At 40.3% G+C, this 23,902-nt stretch overlaps 1 protein-coding gene across 3 annotated transcripts in view; it reads right to left on the reverse strand.

Annotated features, from left to right (window-relative positions):
- gask1a (golgi associated kinase 1A) overlaps window positions 1-23,902 on the reverse strand; it is an 85,324-nt gene that overhangs the window by 18,666 nt on the left and 42,756 nt on the right. Inside the window, exons 2-5 of one of the 3 annotated variants that reach the window (XM_080039088.1) lie at window positions 22,376-23,518; window positions 16,001-16,432; window positions 12,092-12,214; window positions 2,231-2,988 (exon numbers count right to left, since the gene is read on the reverse strand). In XM_080039088.1, coding sequence (XP_079895214.1) covers window positions 2,941-2,988; window positions 12,092-12,214; window positions 16,001-16,432; window positions 22,376-23,518 — 1,746 coding nt within the window. In that variant the 3' untranslated portion in view covers window positions 2,231-2,940. Of the gene's footprint in view, window positions 1-2,230; window positions 2,989-12,091; window positions 12,215-16,000; window positions 16,433-22,375; window positions 23,519-23,902 lie in introns of those variants that run through there. The other 2 variants (XM_080039087.1, XM_080039089.1) reach the window with 2 other exon arrangements.

The raw sequence follows: 23,902 nt of genomic DNA on the forward strand, positions 1-23,902 counted from the left end.
CACTGTATGCCGTCTGTGCTTCCAATCGCATGGTTCAAACCATTTGTGTTATATCTTGTAATACATAATCTGACTTCAGTTTACAAGCAATACAAGTCATACACAAACATTTTATTTGCACTTTGTTATTATGTTGTTGTAGCTCTAGCATTCAAGCACCTCGTTTCTCTTAATTAAACTTGAATGTAATGTCAATTTTTTGCTGGCATTGTCATTTGAAGCTATTTTATTTAGGCCTATTTATTTTATATAAATGTACGTCATTAGACAGGAGATTTTGAAACACAAAGAGAAGCTGTCCGAGCTCCACCAGACTGCTGTTCAGGTTGAGGAATCCGGCATTCTTTCATGTTTGGTAGCTCAAATAAATATGATGTAAATTAAATCAGAGCGTCTTCCGTGTCTGAAATAGCATGTATTCTTGAGTCTATAAGGTAAAAATAATATAGTAAGATAAGATAACCTTGTTTGACTTGTGAAATGGGGGACTTAAAGAACATTTTGATTTTGTCTGTACTATACTAGGTAATTGTACTATATTAACTGGGTATAATTGCATTACTAAAAAGACTAAAATACAAATGTCATTGACTAAGACTAGACTTAAATGTCATCAGCTTTTGTTGACTAAGACTAGACGAAAATAGTCCCAGATAATTCTGACTAAGAGAAAACTAAAATGCTCTAACAACAGCAGAGTGAAATAATCTCTTGCTATGATTTTCAAAAACACAACAATACTAATCACATATAAAGTAATCAGTGCAAACCTGCCAGCCTGAGAACTAAAAACACACATACATTGAGGCTTCTGGGAGGATAATATTTGCTTCTGTTGTATCATTTAAATATACATCCTTCTCCTGGGGTAATGTGCAATTAGAGATGAATTCATTAGTCTTTGAGCCATTACTGGGTTAGATAAAGAGAAAACACACCAAAGGCCAAGCCATTTGATAAAAGGCACTATATTAGTCAGTATACTGTCTGTGGAGTACCACTACAGTAAGGGTGTATTCACACATGCCGTGTTTAGTTTGCCTGAAACAAACTCAAGTGCACTTTCGCATTCAGTGCACATCTTTCAGGCAGGTCTCAATACAGCAATCGCACTCGAGGGCGGACAAAACAAGCGCTCCGAGACCCAGCTGAAGAGGCAGTCTCGGTTCGCTTCAAAGCGCACTCTGCTGCAGTTCGTTTGTGGTGTGAATTTGGCCTGACTCGATCCGCCCCAAATGCGGATATCCTGCTGGATATAAATCGGCCCGTAGTCAGCTGTGTCTGTTGTTGTTGTCGCAATTTAAAAACATGAGTCGTGGCTATTTGGGCAGACGCCCATATATGTGATGCAAATCACACAACACGTTGATTGTGTTTAGTAAACATGTTTATCTATATTTATTAATAGCTGCTCATCAGGCGTTCATTCAGGTCGCGTTGACTTAGCGTGAGCTCATGGAGTGAGACACGGGTCTCTATCTCACTGCTTGCCTCTCTTTCCGTCGCTTTCTTTCTCTCCACTCTGCACTCCCGTTCTGACAGCTAGATAAAAACTATTGCCGATCCTCCCATCAATCGCAGATAGTAGCATACGTTTCCTTCGCCAATCGGTACAACCCTAATACCCACGGTTTATTAACCTGAACGCCTGCAACAATACTGTATGAAGAACAAATTACTTTGCCCAAATTACCGCAGGTCCTGTGAGCATGGATGTAAATCTACAGTTGGCTAGGCTAGGCCAACATACACAAACGATTTTGAAATTGCAAAAACCTCCCTTGACCTGTGGAACCAATTTTTAAATAGTTTCTGCCATAAGTTCTGAAAAAGAAAGTTAATGGACTAAGTTTGTTATTTATTGAATAAGGAATTAAAATATGAAGAACATTCAGATTATTCTTCCCCAAAAAATATCCCATTTTTAATGTAGTCTAATTAAAATATTTTATTCTGCACCTAACACATATTTTCTAAATTGATTAAACTGTTCTTGTTACTCGATTAATCAGAAAATGTAAACCAATTGATACAGTTCTACAATTGGTTGAAAAGGTGGTAATGATGGGTTCAGACTGCTGAACATTTTTTATTTTCTGTAATTAGACAGCAGTTGTTAGTGCATTGAATATTTGTTAGTCATATTTAATGCAACCTTTTACAGAGTATACTGTAGTGTAGTTTGTCGATTTCTGTTACCACGGCATTGGTATTATTGTTTCATTTTAGAGGTCTTAAAAAGGTATTAAATGTCTTTAAATTTGAACATTAAAAATGTGCAGATACCATGCCAGGGGAGTAATGGATATGCAGCATCTCCTTAGTAGCACATCTACTCCCTCAAATGTTTCTATCCATGGTGGCAACAGTATGCCACTCTGACCTCGATCAAAAAGAGTAGAAAGGGCAAAAACCCGAGCATCATGTACTTTGTCAGGCTGTCCAATATTAATGTCCCAGAACTTCAATTTGTGGTCTACCACGGCTTGGAGTATGACTGAATATTGACCCTTGCGATTAAAGTAGTCTGCTGGGGTGTTAGGTGGAGCCTTGATGGGAATGTGGGTGCCATCAATGGCTCCAACAACTTGGGGGAATCTCCACTTATCCCTAAATCCTTGTGTGATTGTTCTGAAATGAGTAGCAGATGGTGTTGTGATGTAGAGTGGTTTCATGATTGTGTTTATGGCGGTTACTACTTGTTGAGTGATGAGGCAGCAAGTGGACAAACCAATACCAAAGAGGTGAGACATGGACCTGTACTCAAGGTTGGTTGCTAGCCTCCACAAACAAACTGCTACCCGCATTTCAACTGATAGAGGTCTTCTATATGTGGTTTGCTGGTGGGTCAAACAGGGCCGGAGAATACAGCAGAGACACAGGAATGTACATCTTTGCATTCGGAAATTTAGCAGCCACTGTGTGTCAGTCCATGTATCATTAATCAGGTGCCACCAATCTTGGGAGCGTGGATTGACCCAGATTCTCCTGTAGTGAAGGGAAAAAGATACATTGTCATATTGTAGAAATGTGAAAGTACCTGAGTTAGCTGGCCTCTATATGCTACACACATTGTCAGACAGAGAGGAACATGCAGAAACAACAACAGACAAATCTGAAGACATTTGCAATTGACCTTTTCATTATCAGGGCTAGTCAATGGGGACTTTTTGGTTTTATTTTTGAAATGGGTGTAAATAAGCCAAGCCACAAGGGGGCAGTAGAATAATGGCCACAGGTCAAATAACCATAATCAAAATAACCATAATCATTGATAAATAGAGTGCGTTTGGAACTTGGGATAAACAATAGTTCTTACCGCAAATTATACAAAAACACAAGTCATTTTTATTGCATGCCTGGACTGGTGGTTTTTAAACGTTTTAAGACAAAAGGAAATTATAAGCTAAAATCAACAGCAGCAGCAGAACAAAAGAAGTGAACAGCAAAAAGGTAGGCTATGCACGTCGTTAAAAGCTCGCTATCCAAACACCACCATCGCGCTTGGTGTTAAACCAATAATGTGCAAACCGGAAAAATAATAGGTAAATAAATAGATTAAATGGTGTCTAATGTGTGATAGCAGTAGGCCTACATTGCAGTAGCAGATGGAGTAGGCTCATAGCACTATCCTTTTCTGATGTAAAAATACAGTGACAGGTTGAATCATCTCTCTCTCTCTCTCTCTCTCTCTCTCTCTCTCTCAATTCACATTCAAAAAGGGCTTTATTGGTATGAAAGTTTTAAAAAACAATATTGCCAAAGCAAAGCATTAAATATATTTCAATTAGGGCTGTCAAAATTATCGCGTTAACGCAGGGTGATTAATTTCTGGAATTAACGGCGTTAATTTTTTTAACGCATGTGCATTATGATCCGCCCCGTGCATCCCACCCGCTCTACACTACAGTCACTCTAACGTTGTGGCTGACCCAGGATCAGTAGCTATCGCACGGCCAAACATAGCAGCAGCTAGTCTGTGTTTTAAACTAGTAACCACAGACCTATAACTGCTGCTAACGGCCACGTCTGTGTCGTGGCTGGCAGTTGCTCTCGGAAGCAACAGGAGAAACATTCTGCTCCGTTCACGGGAGGAAACAAACGTCTGCAGTTTTCAGAGGTGTGTGTGATTAACACGTGACATCAACATAACGTCGGCTACACACAAACACACACACACTGTAGCGGAGGAAACTGGTGGATGTACCGGTAGCGCGCTGATCTGCTTGTATCACTGGTTTCACTTCAGAGGTGTCGGCCAGAACAACACTTATGGCCAAAAACGTCAGACTATAAGCATGAGACGAGGAGAGTAGGAGTATGTTTTATCCGCTCTTTATTTTCCTTCTTTCACAGACACAGCAGCATAGATCGCAGGAAAAGAAACACAGGCTTAAACTCCGCTCGTGACTCGTGAGGAGACGTTACAACAGCTGTTGCGACCCGCGAATCGTGGCCGTTAATAACATGCATAAACTATAGCCTAATTTATAACAGCGATCGGGACTGCATGTAGACTACTTACTCACACACGGGTGATTCACATAAACTCAAACCGACCTGACAGAGGAAGAAGAGAAAGGAAACTTAAACAGACTTTCCGGCAGCACCTCCGGGTTACAGAGCATGGGGTAGGTACGATCGCTCTATAGCTCCCACAAAATATTGCAGACCTAACTGATTAAACCCTATTTTCGTCGATTTTTTTTGTGCTTGTGTTGCCGGTAACACTGATACTGTTTTGGAGAAATGCCTAGAAGCAAGAAAAACGCAAAAAAAGATTCGGCAGAGTCAGATATGTCCTCGGACAGCGTGGTTAGCATGGTTAGCGTGGTTAGCTAGCTCAGTGGCTTCCATTTCGGATCTGCTTGAACAGCATAGAGCAGCCATAGCCGCTGAGTTTAAATAATCTTTCGCCAGCATGAACACTAAGCTGGACAACATCCAGGCCGTGGTCTCAAGCCAGGGGAAACGTATAACCGATCTCGAGGAGAATGCAGAAACTGTTTGCGGACGCCTGGAGTAACTTGAGGCTACGTGCTCCTCACTGCAGGAAGATAACAACCTGTTGAAAGCTAAACTATCGGATTTGGAAGGGAGAAGCAGGAGACAGAACGTTCGTATTGTGGGCTTACCAGAGTCACTTGAGGGTGCGCGCCCCGCCGCCTTTTTCTCCGAGCTCCTCGTCGAGGTGTTTGGTGGTCGAGTTCTCCCTTCTCCCCCAGAGCTGGACAGGGCTCACCGCACTCTGGCACCCAAACTGGGCCCGCATGAGAGGCCGCGATCTGTCGTCATCCGCTTTCACCGATACCAGACTAAAGACCTGATCATGAAAGAGGCACGTAAACAGGGCGAGCTGGAGTACCACGGCCACAAGCTCCGGTTCTACGAGGACTACAGCGCGGAGGTCGTGAAGCAGCGGGCTGAATACAAGCGGGTCATGGCTGAGCTTTATCAGCGCGGTCTCCGTCCTTCTCTTCTTCATCCTGCGAGGCTTCGTATTACTCTCCAGAGCGGCGAGAGAAAGTGGCTGCGGTCTGTCTCTGAAGCATCCAACTACATATCTACACTGGGTGTGAGTCTGTAGTAAATACGATTGCCTGCTGTGAGTATACAATGTGGACAAATGCTCTTTTCATATCCTCAGTCAAACTCTCAGACAGATGGTACTAGGGGAGAATGGGGTAAGTAGGCACACTTTTTACTCTAGGGAGAATTGCTTATCACCTAAACATCTTTCAATAGTCATTCCTACATTAAATTGAAGCTTAAGGTGTTGGCTTGAAATGTGTACCCCTCACTTTTTATATCTTATTGTAATAAAGAAGAAATTAATCATCAAAGACACCCTTACACATTGTGACAACCAACCCCATCAAGGGGTTGGTTGTCAAACACTATGGGGTTGTTTGTCACAATGTTATCTTAATGGGAATAATCTTAAAAAGAAGGCAAGCAAGTAGAACTAAATTTGAAAGTTTAATTGCATTGTCAAGTTGACAAATAGGCCTACATAACTTACTGTAGCCTTGGCAGCTGGTCCAGTTTGGGATGCACTGGGTTGTTTTGATTTTGTTGCCCTTTTTTCTTTTGCATGCAAGCTGCCTTTTCCTGCTCTATTATTTCCTTCTCTGGGGTGTCAGTGAGGATGCAGCTTGACAATTTCTTTCATTATTGAGTTCCTTTTCTGGCTGCAGCCTTGAGATAACATGTGACAACCAACCCCCCAAAAAATGTGACGACCAACCCCAACTTGAATTTCTTGCTAGCATCAAGGCCAACAACCATCTGACAACTAATTAGCTCACTAACCACAATCTAAACTATAGTTTACCCTTCACACTTTGTATGGGTGACAAGTGTTTTGTTATAAAACCATTGTGTAAAAGCCTGGAAGAAAAATACTGAGGAGCTAAATATTTTGAATTTGACATGAAAAACACAGTCGTCTCACCTCAAATTCAGCGGTCTAACTCCAAGGAAGACTATGTAGGTGACCTCTGATCCCAATTCTGGATATTTACATACCAAAATTTCACAGACAGCACCTTCTGGTTCCGAGATATAACGATTGTGACATCCAACCCATGTGACAAATTACCCCGTTCTCCCCTATACGCATTTTTTCTCCCTTTTTTTTTTTTATTAGTAAATTAGCTGGGCGAACGTGACATTTTTGTTGCTTGTCATTTTGACGTATTGTCTAGCTCACTCGCTTTTTTTTATTTGTATCTCTATTTTAAAACGGCTAGATAAGCGTGTCTGTTCTTTATTTTTTATTTTTTTGCCATTTGGACAGATTGTCTAACTCACGCCTTGTTCTTTTTTTTTGTATTTCGAATTTGTTGGTTGAGCACGGTATGTTTGTTTAGTGTGTTGTCATTTTGACAGTTTGCTGGATTGTTCATAGTGTTACTAGCTGTTATGGGGTGAATTGTACAAGACTTACGTGGGAAGCTAGCACAGGTTAGAAAGTTAAGGCTTGGAATGTTTGTTGTGAGACTAGTAAGGGTCTTTTGGGGTTTGCTGTTTAGAGCAATATATGGGGTGGGTTCTGGGTGGGATGGGGTGGTGTTAACTGGGGGTTTAGCTGATGGGTTATCACCTGCTGTGTTTTCAGTTATCTGTGTTTTCCTTTTTTTTTTGTGTTTTTTTCCCTCTGTATTTTGCTACTCTTTTTGTTATCGGAGCAACTCTTTTTACTCTCACTATAACTGAGCTAGATGAAGGGCAATCTTAATTTAATTAGTTGGAATGTCAAGGGGCTAAATCACCAAGTGAAAAGGGGTAAGGTCTTAACCCACCTAAAACGGCTCAGGGCTGGAATAGTTTTCCTTCAAGAAACCCACTTACATGACTCTGACCATGGGCGACTAAGTAAATGCTGGCGTGGACAATTTTTTCATTCTAATTTCAGGGGTAAGGCTAGGGGCACAGCTATCCTTATTGATAGTAATATTCCTTTTGAGTCCTCAAACATTATATCAGACAAAAATGGACGTTTTATTATTGTTTCAGGCAAACTTTACAATAAGTCAGTCATCTTGGCCAACGTCTACGCGCCTAACGTTGATGATGTAGAATTCTTTAAGAGATTTTTTTCTCAACTCCCCGATCTCAATTCCCATTCTCTTATTTTTGGTGGGGATTTTAATTTTTATCTAGATCCAGTCTTAGATCGCTCTTCCCCCAAACTTGCCACTCTTAGCAGATCTGCAGGTTATATCAAATCATTCCTTGCTGATTATAGCCTCTCTGATCCATACAGGTTTTTATACCCCACAGGAAGAGAATATTGATTCTTTTCACATGTCCACCACACTTACACCCGAATTGATTTTTTTTTTTGATAATTCATTGATGTCAGACCTAAAGTCATGCAGTTATGAAAGTATTGTGATCTCAGATCATGCTCCTCTGCTCCTTCAACTGGCTTTCTCTGACGTTGAGTATACAAGAAGACAGTGGAGACTGGATCCATTGTTGCTCACAGATGAGAGTTTTCTTTCACACATCTCTACACATATTAAAACTTTTTTGAGTATAAATAAAACACCAGATGTGTCCAATGCAACAATTTGGGAAGCCCTGAAAGCCTATTTGAGAGGTGAAATTATATCATTTGCAGCATACAAAAATAAGTGTACAAAACAGAAACAAACTGAAATAGCTGATCAGATTCTGAACATAGACAGACAATATGCTAATTCACCTTCATCTGAACTTTACAAAGAACGTTTAAAACTTCAGACAGAATTCAACCTTCTTTCCTCTCGTCAGGTTGCTGACCAGTTGCTTAGGAGCAGAAGTACTTTTTACGAGCATGGTGACAAGATTGGCAAACTCCTGGCCAATCAACTGCGCGGATTTAGAGCGAAGCAACTCATCCCTGGAATACGGACAGACAGTGGGTGTACAACATCAGATCAGTAATTGATAAACGAAAAGTTCAAAACATTCTATTCAAATTTGTATAGTTCTGATTGTACAGTAGACGCAGCGGTGATGGAAACCTTTTTCAGGAACCTAAACATGCCTTCCCTTTCTCAAGACCTGAGACATAGCCTTGAGGCACCTATTACTCAGAGGGAAATTATTGCAGCAATAACATCTATGCAACCAGGCAAATCTCCTGGTCCAGACGGACTTCCATCTGACTTTTTAAAGAAATTTTCAGCCGAATTATCGCCTTTTTTATGTTCAGTATTCTCAGACTCATTTGACTCAGGTAAACTTCCGCCTTCGTTCTACCAGACCTGTATTTCCCTGTTGTTAAAAAAGGATAAAGATCCTCTAGATTGTGCATCATACCGACCAATTTCACTATTAAATACGGATGTGAAGATACTTGCTAAAATTCTCGCCCACAGTTTGGAGGATGTTCTCCCCTCTATCATATCCCCCGACCAAACTGGGTTTATAAAGGGACGCCAATCATTTTATAATATCCGCCGGCTAATGAACATTTTATATTCTCCCAGAAATATTGAATCAGAATGCCTCGCTTCTATGGATGCTGAAAAAGCATTTGATAAGAGTAGAATGGATTTTTTTTTTTTTCACCCTTGAGAAATTCGGTTTGGGTCCTGTTTTCACTTCTTGGGTTAAATTATTATATGCATGCCCTTCTGCCTCAGTATTAACAAACAGCCGTTACTCAAGTAGTTTTGATCTGCACCGTGGGACCCGGCAGGGTTGTCCTTTGAGCCCGCTCCTTTTTGTTATTGCAATCAAACCACTTGCGATTGCCATCAAAGGTAACAAACAGATTCAGGGGATATGGAAAGGAGGAATTGAACATAAGGTATCATTATACGCCGATGATTTACTTTTGTTTGTCGCCAAGCCAGCCACCTCTTTACCGGAGGCACTTTCTGTGTTGGAGGTCTTTAGTCAGTTTTCTGGCTATAAACTTAACTTGAGCAAGAGCGAACTCTTTCCGATTAATAAAGAAGCTCTTAAACTTGATTATACAGCTCTCCCACTCAAAGTGGTGACAGACCATCTGAGTTACCTTGGGGTATGTTTTACCAGAAATTTTAAAAACCTATTTAAATCGTACTTCCTCAAATCATTGGATCAGGCGAAGCAAATATTATCGAAGTGGTCTCCTCTGGCTTTCTCTCTCATAGGTAGAATAAATTCAATTAAAATGACATTACTCCCAAAGTTCCTATATCTATTCTTATGTCTCCCCATCTTTCTCCCCAAATCCTTTTTTCAGGCCCTTGACTCTTTAATGATAAATTATATTTGGAATGGTAAACACCCTCGGTTAAGGAAAGCATTTCTTCAAAGACCAAAACAAACAGGTGGAATGGCCCTCCCTAATTTCCAATACTATTACTGGGCTGCTAATATCTGTTCTTTAGTGTATTGGGTGCATTTTCACCTTGACGACTCAGCCCCAGTCTGGGTAATAATGGAGTCCAGCGCTGTTAGCCCATTGTCTCTATCTGCCCTCTTAAGCGCCGCACTTCCACTCTCTTCGGCTATTCCCAACAGTAATCCCGTGATTAAGCACTCCCTTCGAATCTGGACCCAATTTAGGAAGAATTTTGGAATGCAGAATTTTTCACTTTTCAGCCCAATTGCAGTTAATCATTTATTTATTCCCTCGACTGTGGATGGTGCATTCAAGATCTGGCATAAAAAAAGCTTAAAATGCATCGGTGATTTATTTATTAATGATGTATTTGCTAGTTTTTCCCAATTGACAAAACATTTTGGTATCGAAAAGACAAATTTTTTCAGATTTCTGCAAATCAGGCATTTTACGCAGAAGTTAATTCCCCAATTCCCTTATAAACCGCCAGCCAATCATGTCGATTTGTTTCTTTCTGTAAACCCCACATTAAAAGGCTCAATTTCTGTGTTTTTCAACCTTATTTCAAAGTTGCATAGCCCCTCTTTAGCAGCTATAAGAACCCTGTGGGAGCAGGACCTAGGCTCTGCCTTCACAGATCACATGTGGGATTCAGTCCTGGATCGGATACACTCTACCTCCATGTGCGCCCGACATGCTCTTGTGCAATTTAAAGTAGTACATCGTATCCACATATCTAAAACTAAATTAGCTCGTATGTTTCCCGATGTAGACCCAACCTGTGATAGCTGTAAGAGCGCACCGGCATCACTCTTTCACATGTACTGGTTGTGTCCCACCTTGACTGAGTTCTGGACATCAGTTTTTCAAACAATTTCTGAAGTACTTCAACATCGAATTGAGCCGAACCCTTTCACTGCAATTTTTGGCATTGCTCCAAATCCGGGCTTGCCTAAAGTGAAGCTGAAGGTACTGGCCTTTACTTCATTACTTGCTCGTAGGGTTATCTTACTCAAGTGGAAAGATCCTGCTCCTCCTTCCCACTCACATTGGATTAGAGACATTATGGCATGTATGAATTTAGAGAAAATACGTTACACTACCCAGGGATCCGAGAATAAATTTGACAGAATTTGGCGCCCCTTCCTAAATTATTTAAAAAAACCAACAATAATTATAGAAGAGTAGCTACCCCCTCCCCTCTTTTATTTGATTTAATTTTATTTCTTTATGTGTTTTTTTTTAATTTTTTTATTGATTGTTTGTTTTTGTTTCTTGTGGTGTGTGTTTCGTGTTGTTGGATGTGAGGGTGGGATGTGGGTGGGGTATGTTTGGGAGAAAAAGGGGAAAAAATTTGTTTCCTCGCTGTGCTACAATTCCGTTGTTACTAACATTTAATAAAAAAACCTTTGAAAGAACAGACTCTCCGGCTGAATGACGTCACGGCCCTAACTAAACAGTTATCCACATTGAATAAAACACATCTTAACACACTGTAAGAAATATCAAACACTAACTTATGAACTTCGGGGCCTTTTCTAAACACACACACACAAACTGCAATCAGGTTGTATTCAGGAATGCAAAACTATGGATTCACCAAATACATGCCATTATTATAATAGCCTATGCTATATTTGCTCAAATACATATAGAGACAGCCAAACTGAAGTATGGTGTGGTAGCATATGTTTTAGTTGATTATAATTTATTTGCAGTATTTACACCATCATTTGGATTTTCAATTAATAAAAAACTACATTTAAATGTATGTATTCTGTCCTTTATCTTTCAATTCATATAACAATATACAGAATTTTTTTTAATTTTTTGGGCCTATTTCGAATGGTAGAATTAATCGTGATTAATCCACAGAATCCTGTGATTAATCTGATTAAAATTTTTAATCGTTTGACAGGCCTAATTTCAATAAATCCAATATTCAAACAATACACAATATGAACGATATATACATTATATATATATATATATATATATATATATATATACACACACACACACACACACACACAGTTTTCACGTCGTTCTTTCTGCTTTTATACGCCCCAGAATGTCTGCCCAATGAATGGATGACTTGGCAAACGTGCTTTTGTTTACAAATTATAGTTCTATTGCAAGAAGGGCCGTGTGAAACTGAACCGCACCAAACAAAAGGATCAACATAGTACTTGGTCCGGACCAAAGGAAGTGCACTAGCGGACTTTCCTGGTGTGAATACACCCTAATACTACCTGTGATACATACCAGGATATGAACCAGCAGAAGGTCCTTGGTTTTGCCACACCTGGTGTGCAGCAGATTCTCCACACAAAGCTCTGTGGGCTCAGGCATGAAACCACAGCAGTACCTATCCAGCCTATCATTGACCTGCAACAATACACAAACAACACAAAGGCATGAGCTTTCATTGTGTGATTGTATATATTTTTTTTTCTTAGATCATTTTTTGGCATTTTCAAGCTTTATTTGATAGTACAGAGTTGACATGGGGAGACAGAGAGAGAGAGAGGGGGGATGACCTGCAGTAAAGGGCCACGGGTCGATGATTGTATCATTTCTAGCTAGGTAACAAATAGGCCTCAGTTTGGCCTCTCAGATTGCTGGTGGATTGCCCCCTGGTGAATGTAAGATATATGCATCCTGAGATTGGAACTATAGTTTTCGTTATTATTTGTATAATGCGGTGGCTAAAATAACCCTGAGCTGGAATGAGCTAGAAACAACTTGAAATGCTATGCACAAGCTCCCCAAAAAATATGATCCATAAAATATGGCAGCCTTGTTTTTTATGGATCATATTTTATATATTTAATATATGAATAGGAGCACAAAAGCATTTGTAGCAAGACATGTACGGCACAAATGCAATAAGATTCGTGCAGCAAGAAATACTAATTACTTTCAATTTATATAACGAAGTTACTTAAGTTAACATTAATTTGTTCAAAATGAAATACAATTTTTTTCCTACTTATATTAACAAGTTACTGATGTTTTATATAAATTGGCTCAACTAGAAAAATTATTGTTTTCCAATTTATATTACCAAGTTTACAAATTTCTCCAGAACAAGTTTAATACAAAGATTCTATATAATTAGGGTCCCACTAATAATCGGCCTGGATTATCGGGCAATATTTGTAATTTTACAGATTATCGGTATCTGCGCTTTATTTGAATGATAACCGATAAAGTCAATTCATTAAAATGTGTGCTACTATGCTACTATGGCTCTTACTGCTCTGTGTCCCTCCCTCTGCTACAGTTTCATTCATGTCTCGCCTACAACACTATCTGATTGGCTAGTTGTTATAAGACTAATAGTAAATCGACACACTGAAGCCATATAATGTCGTGCACACTACCACCCATCACAAATCCCTGGATGTGCTAAAAAAAGTTTAAATGCACATACAATTGTACATGATTTTCAAAGCGAGGAAGGTAAAATTTAACCAGGCACTACTAAACTTTAGGAGTTTACGTATGAATGTCCCATGATTGTCCACACCGAATTTAGTGTCAAACCTTGCACCAGACTAGACTTTAGTGGATTTAGCCATATGTGACAAATTGTACTTTATTCATTTTTTTATCATAATTATTATGTGTTTTTAAATGTATTGATTTTTGATATTTTCTTTATTCTACGGTGACCTTGAGTGTCCAGAAGGACGCCAGCAAATAAAATGTATTGATATATACACTGCCTGGCAAAAAAAAGTCACACACTCAAATATCTTGTTGGACCATATTTAGCTTTGATTAAGGCACATATTCGCCTTAGCACATTTTGATAAGATTTATTTGGCACAAGGTTGCTTAAAACCTTGACCTGACCAACTGAAGCAACCCCAGATCCTACTGTACACTGCCACACAGGCTTGTACAGTAGGCACTAGGCATGATAGGAGCATCACTTCATCCACCTTTCTTCTTACCCTGATGCACCCATCACTCTGGAACAGGGTCAACCTGGTCTCATCAGACCACACAACCTTTTCCATTGCTCCAGAGTCCGATCTGTACGCTCCCTGGCAAATTGAAGCATTTTATCCTGATAAGCCTTAACGCTTCGATCTGCATAGTCCATATCCATTATGTTCTCTTTGCATTGTGAGTGTGGAAATGCTCTTACTTTCACTATTAAGCATAGCCAGGAGTTCTACTGTCGATATTTTAAATTGATTCCACCAAATAATTGTATTTATTTTAGGTGATCTCCCATCATGATCATTAAATTTTTTTTTCAGACCGAATTTCTTCCTCAAAGACGGTTCACCACTATCTATCCAGGTTTTAATAATGCGTTGGACAGTTCTTAACATGATTTCAGTAGTTTCATCTTCTTCTGATTAGTTTTCTTTGTTTCATGCAGCCAGGCCAATAATTTCACCCTTCTGAAACATTGTTACATCCTTTCCAAAACCACAGTATATGTATTCTGTCATGGTTGTTTAAGAAATAAGAAACTATTCACTGCATCAGTTAGGGTTAAACAACTTGGTGCCAACTGAAACATATTAATCACTGCAGTTTTTGACCGATAGAGGGCTATTACTAGCCTGGAAATCCAGACCTGTGCTCAGCGTGTTGGTCTGGGCACGGACGTAACTGAATGCCGTCGAAGCCGTGATAGTAAACAACGGAGATGGCTTCGGATATGTTGTTTGAGTTTGAGACGGCTTTGGCCTCGACACTTTACGATTTGGAAGACGGCACTCAAATCTTTCATTAGCAAGGAAGAGGAATGTTCTACTTTGCCGACCGACCACGGCAAAAGTTTAATTTACCAGTTAACCCGCTGTTCGCTAAATGAACAGGGCTTAATACGTCACCTTGTTCATTGCTCTGATTGGTTGTAGTGCTATCCAATTGTGTGCAGTGGTATTTAAAATGCATGCGTAGGTGACGCCCCTTGAGTTGGGAAGGTCTATTGATCGTGGCCAGACCCTCTATCTTTCTAGCCTGGCACCACCCGCCTACCTACTTCCGCTCAATTTTCATTTCGCTTCAGTAGTAAGTCTGGGGCTGCGGTGTATTCATGTGTTCCAGCTCAGGCAGATTTCTGCCAGTCCAATCAGCGAACAGAGCGAGTGGCTGAGAACGATGACGTCGAAGTTGCGTGCCAGTTTCAGTTGAAGTCATAAGCCGGCTCATGACATACATCACAACCAAACGTTATGCGATTGTTTGCAGTTTGTGGTTGCGTTCCGAATCGCATGCTCTTTCTTTTTTCTATTCTACATACTACATCCGACGATAAAAATAATCTAGTTAGGATGCAGTAGGCATACTATTGGGACATACTTTACTCTCTTATTTCATCATAACATTGCGCCTTGATCTTGCCTCTTGCTTTTATATCCGTCGCATCCTGATCGATGTGACGTCACTTCACGTGCACACTGGATTGTGGGTCAGAATCGCCCAAATAGGATACAGTTTTCAACACTAACAATCTTGGTCGCATGAAGTAGGACATCCGGGTACTTCTAAGTAACCATCCTAAATCTGGCCACAAGAATCGGGACATCCTAAATCTTTTTTCTACATACTATATAGTAGAAAGTATGCGATTCGGAACGCAACCTCAGTTTCAGTTGAATGCTGCGTTCCTTTATACTCGGAACACGGAAATTTCCGACTTGGTAGTTCCGACCTGTCTGTGTTCCAGTGCATCTGCTCGGGAAAGTATGGACGCCTACAACCTTTCTCATCCTAATAACTAAACATTAGGCTCTAGCAAGTTACCGTTGCCAGGTACCAGTAGATCCATAGACTACAATATGTAGTGAAGTCGGAAATTTCCGAGTTCCCTGTACAACTGGAACGCACCGTCAGAAGCCGGCTCATGACATACGTCACAACCAAACGTTATGCGATTGGTTGGCAGATCCAGAGTGGCACTGGGCAGATCCAATAGTTTTAAACTTCTACAGACACCCGCCTCCAAGTGAGTGAACGTTTGTCAATAGAGCAGTTCCAGACCTTCTGTAAAAATGAAATGAAGTACGATGGTCTGGTAGGACCAGGCTAATATCGTTCTAGATATGGGTCTTGATTTCCAGGCTAGGCTATTACCTATTTGCTTAGTAAAATCCAGGTGGTAACATTTATTTTGGCGGGGTAGTGTATTATAAAATATCTTACCTGTAGTAAGAAGTCAAAAATAGCCAGTCTCCCCCACTCTGTGTGTTCAACTCCCACACAGGGCGCTGATCTCAGGTCTACCTCACTCCCACAGTGGACCTTCAGCAGCTCCTTGTACTGTACCCAGCTGAGTGCTACTGAGTTCTGGTCGTTGTTTCTATCAGAAAGGTGCTGAATATCTGGATCCCACCACACTACAGGTCTGGGGCTGCCTCTTATGTATCGATACGGTAAAATCTCACTGTGAAAGGTCCGCAGCAGCGCAGGAAGACTTCTGTTGAGTCCTAGCACCCTGTCCAGATGGAAGGCAAACACTTCAAACCAGTCATCAGTGCGTTTGATAAGGATGCAGTGCCCCTGCTGACAGCGCTCACTGTGGGTTTCTGGATGTCTGTGGCTAGGTCCATAATTAGATGAATTCTTCAATGATGGCTGTTGTAATGGATAAATAAAGTTATATAGCGTTAAACTTTCATTTATAAAACACAATGCACTCAATATCAGGAGAAACAGGCTATAGCCATGAATATTTTGGTGAAATGGCTTCTATTAAGATAATGTGGGGGTTGATGTACTAACAATTGCCAGACATTGATAGGCTATGGGGAACAGCCATCACTGCAAGTCCATGCTGTTAAAAATGTGCGTACATGAGGTGAGAGCTGCCCTGAGATGTGATCGTACCCCACTCACGTCCAAATTGATCAATGCCGAGGTTGCATGGAAATGTGCTTATGCCAACTATTCTGGTGTACGCACCTTTGATAAATGAGGGCCAAAATGCTTTCTGTCTTGAAGATTTTAATTGAACCAATAAAACAGTTACAGAAAGTCCCACATATAATATGTATTTGTACAGTTTACAATAAGGGTCACAAAAGAATAAATAAATGGTGATATAGTATGTATTTATTAAGTGTTACTTAATGACCAAATGGTTTTCCACTTTACAATAAGGGTCACAGGAAGCATTTATAATTGGTCAATTATGCTTAAGTAATGATGATGAAAATAAAGGAACAAGCAAACCTTATGTTAATTGACATATTTATCAATCATTAAAAAATTACTTAAATGTTAACAATAGCAACTAATTAACAGCTAATTAATTGTTGGTTCAAGCTGTATTAATGTGGTAACTTATGTTAATACCAAATGTATAAAGATTGAATAAATGAATAGCTTGGTCATCAATAATAAATATTTACTAAACACGTTAGTAGCCTATACAGTTAACTAATGGTTAGTTAATGCTCATGAAGCATTTACTAACCTTTATTTAATATACCCTACTAGTAAAGTGTAATTTTTTTAATTATCTTTTGTATCAGTAGTAGTGTAGTCAGCAGCAAAGTTTATTCAAATACATATTTTTGAATTAGGTATTCATCTTTATGTCTTTACTGCCAGTGAGCTTCAAGCTAAATTTAAAAGCTGATTACTAAACAAGCGATTCTGGAGGATGCTTGTTGTCAAAATCAATGAATATCTCCTTCAGATACCCTACTTGTCTGTACTCTGTGTGCGATGATGTTTTCGGTACATGGTGGTGTCTTATGGCTAGCAACATGCCTGTTTACAGAGCCTAGGCTGTGTATTAACACTGTTTTTTACAGGGCACACACAGTATGGAAAGGTAGCAATTTGAGGAGATATTCACTGATTTTGACAGTGATTTTGACCATAAGCATTCTACAGAATAATTGACGGCACCTTAAAGTAATTTTGCTATTCTTATCCAATTAGTCATCTATTTGTTTCAATAACTGATAGATTAAAGCTGGGGTATATGATTTGGGAGAAAATAGTAGTTGGGATAGAGACTCGAATCCAAATACCCCAACCGCTCCACTTGTGTTCTCTCTGGTCCCTCCCTGACAGCTCTACACCAACAACGTCGGTGCCAAAGTGAATGGACAGTCCCAACAGCCAATAAGAACGGAGAATCAGAGCGTCGCTCTGATTGAGCAAAGTGATGAGTAGATATTCTGAGACCACTTCACCTACATACAGCTGAATGGCCAGTGTTGGGAAAGTTCTTTTTCTACGTGAACTAGTTCAAAGTTCAGTTCACACCCTTTAAAATGAACTAGTTCAGTTCATAGTTCATAATTCAAAATTATGAACTAAGTTCACAGCTCAAAAATGAACTAGTTCATAGTTCTTTTTTTTAAATATGTTGCTGCAGGCTATTATTTTTCTAAATAGTTGCCACATTCCATATAGAACCACATACAGAAATTATTTCAATAACATTCAGTCCACACTAGAAGCCAGCTGCAGCTTTTACCCTTACAGTATATTCTCAAAAACATGAGGAAAATTTGCTGTTTGAATGATCTTTTTAATGAAGAATTATTCAAACAAAAACGGTTAAGGTGCAAATGTTTTTCCATTTTTATAATTTTACAAACCTGGAAACAATTCACATGAAATTTCATTCAAAGAAAGCGATACTGGAAAAATATACCAGGGAGGTTCTACAAACAAATTAGCCTACAACTTAAACTAGGAAAACCCTCAAGGAGACCATTCTAAACTGCAGTGTAGGGCCTACTGTTAACAACAAAGTCCAGAAGATGTGTTGACATACTTATTAACACAAACACAATCTGAGGTAGGTAACAATCATACGAAGAAGAGGGTATAGCCTGAGGCTAGGTCCATGGCCTGAGTAAGTGCTGCTGCATTCATTTGTTTTTGTTTTTTTCCGCGGTGTTTCGCATTTTGATGACGCAGCGGCGGTGCGACGCTGTGGTGGCATGTGTTGCCAGATTGGGTGTTTTTCAGCTACATATTAAGGGCTGTTTACGCTGTCTTTTAGCGGGGGTTTTCTATGGAAATCTGGCACTCGATGAACGATTGAACGACTGTAAGAGCGCCGTTCACAAACGCCAGAATGAGCGCGTTCGCAAAAACGTTCATGAGGCAGAAATACATACGTTCAGTTCACGTTCGCCCCCAATATGAACGAGTTCATGAACGATCGTTCATTGAACGCGTTCAGGCACAACACTGTGAATGGCTACATATAGCTTCATGATTGATTTAGTACCACCAACCCACTTTGCATAGTTAAAATAAAATGTGTGGACAGCTTTTAAGATATTTCAATAACATTTGAGGAACAGATCAACATTAAAATCTGAGCTTTAAAAGGCCCTGAACAGCTAACATGACTCTGGTCATGACTGACCTTTCATCTTCATCTTCCTCCTTGCTGCTGGTGGATGCTTGCTCCCTTTCTTTTTCCTTTTTTAATCTCTCCTTTCTAGGCATTATACTGCAATTTGTAAATAAAAAGAGACCAACCATATAAAATAAGACTGCTTGGTTACATTACAACCAGGCACAAGGCTACTTTTTCTGCAGGCAATTGGGAATTGCCTGTTTGTCATTGATTTAGCAAATAAATGACTGCATGTGTTAATTATATAGCCTAAAGTAAACCTAAACAACACTAAATATTCAGCATACTGATAGATTCACATGCTGTACCAATGACAAACTCCGCCGACATTAGTTGTGTTCATCACGTCATATCTATTTTTTTTTTGGGCTAGCTTGTTAAGCAGGACAGTCGGCTAATTTATGCCCAGCTGTGTGGCGCTGCATGATAGAGGCTACTTTATAACAGAGACAAATAAATGCAAGTTATAGCTTGGCAACTGAGGCTTAGGGGGCAAACAATACACTCTTGACTCCATTCATGTGTGTTACCTCGCTGGTGGAGCAGGGCAGGCCGGGGAGTAGGTGTGTGTGTGTGCAGCAGCTGTGAACTGCTGCGGCAACGCGCCTCCGTTTGTGTCCACTCTGCGCGTTCACGTTGACAAAGGAAGTGTGTGCAGAGGAGGAGGAGGGGGGGCATATTTATTGGGGCATTATTGTCAAACGTTTTTAATCGTTGAGCATTTATATATGATAATGTCGGCATGGGCCACATACACTGTATGAAAAAATTTTTTAAAAAACGGACTTTCAGATTTTTTTTTTCTTTTTCAAAAGGGCATTTGATTGGGCCAGGGGAAAAGGGCAGGTGCTTCAGCACCACTTCAGGTCTACCTGTGCACGCCACTGTCCAGTTACGTCCGCCCCAGAGCACCATACATAGGGCTCTGGCCCGCCCATATCAGATAGAACCAATTGAAACATAGCTCAGGATTTCTTGACATATTTAATGAGCTTCAATGGAGAGTGCCCAGACCAACACATTGGTGTTGGTCCGCAGCACATTTCATTTACCGGCACCTAGTGGTAGGTCTGGATTTCCAGGCTAGTGCCATTTCCTTTCCTATGCCAAATAGACGAGATGTAGAATCACAGCCTGAAATGGCCTGGAGAAAGAGGAGATTGTCACACACCTTGGGACCAAGTAACTCCTTTGTCTACTTTATGCACCATATCCGTCTTGTTTTTGTTGCTTTCTTTGGTTCTTGTGCCATAAACAGCTTGTGTGCATTCAGACCAGCATGATGCAACAAGAGTACTAACAAGTCTGTGTCATCACCTACTGAGACTGTGTCTTTTGTTCTAGCAGAGGTAATGGCAGTTTGGACAATGAGCACATCTGCATCGTGCTTTGCATGGTTTTTGATACACCATTTTTTCTCTTACAAGTTTCTTTGAAAATGAATTTTAATATGCAAATGAGCTATACACTAATCAAATACAGGCTACCCAAAACATATCTGCATAGGCAATGCAGCTCAGGGTTCACAAACTTTATTTGTTTTATCTGTTTTAACAATTGATTTCCAGAAAAAAAAAATGTTGGAAGGATAAACAAAAATCTGTAATTTCATATAAAAAATACTGGCATTGATAAAAATTAATTAATAATGGTTAAAATAAATACAATTCATAAAGGCTCAAGGGGTTCACATACTTTCAAGCAGCACTGTATGGTGCATAAAGTAGACAAAGGAGTTACTTGGTCCCAAGGTGTGTGACAATCTCCTCTTTCTCCATGCCATTTCAGGCTGTGATTCTACGTCTCGTCTATTTGGCATAGGAAAGGGAATGGCACTGAAAAAGGTAAAAAATGACACTAGCTATCTAATTCATGAGAGACACCTGTTATACCCCTGGCAGGTAAGCCAGGCAGTTTTTCAGGTTAGAGGCCAGTCTAAAAGCAGCATTGCCATCACCCATTGGCAGTAAGATGATTGGATATTCAATAAGTGTGGAGCTCATGTGCATATTCAAATTAATTTAAAAAGAAACTTGTAATACAAAAAAAGTTAGTTTTCAAGTATACTTTTACTTTGTAAAGTTTTATTGTGGTAGGAGAAAAGGAAAAAATTAAGCCCATTTGGGTTTATTTTGGGCATGTACGATTCGTGTATAGCTCATTTGCATATTAAAATTCATTTTCAAAGAAATGTTTTAATTATCATGGATACTTTCATTGTGTAAAGTTTCATGTTGATAGGACTAAAGGAAAAAAATAGCCCTATTGGGATTTATTGGTGTCTCACCTAATTGGCACACATCTCGGATTGATGAGAATTAAACATATTTCCTCAACTAGGATTTTTTAGTATGTTGTTCTGGACACCTCATAGAAATTATCTGAGCTGAAAAAAAATCGTTTACAATTTCGCTATTTCGCCTGGTCTATATTGGCAAACGTTCACTCACTTGGAGGCGGGTGTCTGTTGAAGTTTAAAACTATTGGATCTGCCCAGTGCCACTCTGGATCAGCCAACCAATCGCATAACGTTTGGTCGTGACGTATGTCATGAGCCGGCTTCTGACGGTGCGTTCCAGTTGTATAGGGAACTCGGAAATTTCCGACTTCACTACATATTGTAGTCTATGGATCTACCGGTACCTGGCAACGGTAACTTGCTAGAGCCTAACGTTTAGTTATTTGGATGAGAAAGGTTGTAGGCGTCCATACTTTCCCGAGCAGATGCACTGGAACACAGACAGGTCGGAACTCGGAACTAGTCGGAAATTTCCGTGTTCCGAGTATAAAGGAACGCAGCATTCAACTGAAACTGGAGCGCGACTTCGACGTCATCGTTCTCATCCACTCGCTCTGTTCGCTGATTGGACATCCAAAAATCTGGATGAGCAGGAGCTCATGAATACACTGCAGCCCCAGACTGACTACTGAAGTGAAATGAAAATTGAGCGGAAGTAGGTAGGCGGGTGGAGCCAGGCTATGAAGCCATACCATACAATTTACTTGACCTGACATAACAAATAATAAGACAGTACGAAGTCATAAGTGACTTGTTGATTCACTTTTAAAATGTAACAGCTGTTAAATACAGATCCTATAAATCAAAGTATGTGGCTGCGAGATAAATAGTTTAAAAATACAGATCTACACATTGTGTGTGAAACTTGATCAAATGATCTACTGACCTGAACCTTCTGGTGTGCAGGGGGCTCCAGAGCCACTTGGAGAACCTGTCCATGGGCTGGTACACTGGCCTTACTAACCACCTCACCCCCAGCAAGGAACTCCATCTTCTGGATGTCATCCTCACTGAGCCAGGGAAGAGGACAGAGATCTGAGCCAATCCTGATCCTCCTGAGGTCACTGTCTGGGAAGTCTGGCTCTTTAAATCCCCCACACCAGCATCTGTCATCTTTCTTTATGACTTGCTTTGGTTTGGACAAAGCCTTTCTGCGCTCCAGCGCTCCAGGTTTCTTTTTCACTTCAGAGGAATCCTCTGAGAGATGATGGTGTTTTTTGAGATCCTTAAAGGGCTTTTTCACAACCTGCTGCTCCTTACTGACTTTGTCAGATTTCCCAGTGTGCTGTCTGTGTTTTTCCAAAGACTGGTGATATTCATTCAGCTTTAGACTTGAATGACTGGTATGTAATTGTGTGTCTGTGTTCCTGTTAGTGGGTCTATCCTCCCATTTGCCTGCATGTCTGTCTACAGCTGCTCTGACACTTATTGGGGTATCTGCTGGAGCAGGGATAGGTACCACTGTAGACTTGCTCCTTTCCAGATGAAGGTATGTCTTTGCAGTGTGCTTTACTACAGCACCATGGTTGTTTGGTTTAGTTCTACGCTTTGACCCTGTCTTTTTGACAATAAACTTTGGGATATGGGGATGACTGGTATTATACTGGATGACACCTGCCAGTTCTAGCCTTTTGAAAGCAATGTCATTGCTTTTGTGTTTAATTTTGCGCATGTCTGTGTGACTACTCTTGTAGAGGCTGTTTTTGGCATTCCTAACAGCGTCCCAAAAGTATGTAGGTGCCATTGAATGGTTTAACCTCTCTTTTAGAGTGTTGGATTTCCAGGCTCTGCTGTAGATGTTAGTGAGTGGCTGCTGGAAGGCTGGAGAGGGCTCCATAACCCTGGTGCTACATCTGAAGCCCTGGCTGGAGCTCAGAGATGGGGAAGACTGTTTGTCAATGTCAGCCAGTGGCAGAGGAAGGAGGAGAGTCATCGTCATCACAGAGAATATAAGGAGGAGGAGGAAGAGTGGGGAGAGGAGCAGCAGCCATTTATGACCACAGCACAGTTTGGTCCACACTCGCCAGGCCTGGAAGAAAACATAAGTAAAAAAGACAAGTTAAAGGGAGGCCATGAATTGAAAAGAAAGCAATTGCACTAAACAGAATGAGAAGTTGGATTCCTGTCTGGTTAACTAAAGACTACACTGACAAATCTGTGATCTAATCATAGTGATAGGACCTTAGAGTGGTTATAACGCAAAATAAAAATGGCATGACGAAGAGAGAGCAGAGTTTACAATTCCTGTTTCAACTGCTATAATCTGAATATGTGAGTAGCAAAGTATAAAGCTAGTGTCAGCTGGGTCAGTGTGTCTGACAGTTTACAACAAATTAGAATTATCCTGCTGAGAACAATACATTTGTGGAGTGCCCTTAATTCAGTACAGCCTTCAGCTTGCTAAGCAGCAAGG

The sequence above is a fragment of the Ammodytes marinus genome, assembly GCF_949987685.1.
Source record: "Ammodytes marinus genome assembly, chromosome: 13".
In the NCBI taxonomy this organism is placed as follows: Eukaryota; Metazoa; Chordata; class Actinopteri; order Uranoscopiformes; family Ammodytidae; genus Ammodytes; species Ammodytes marinus.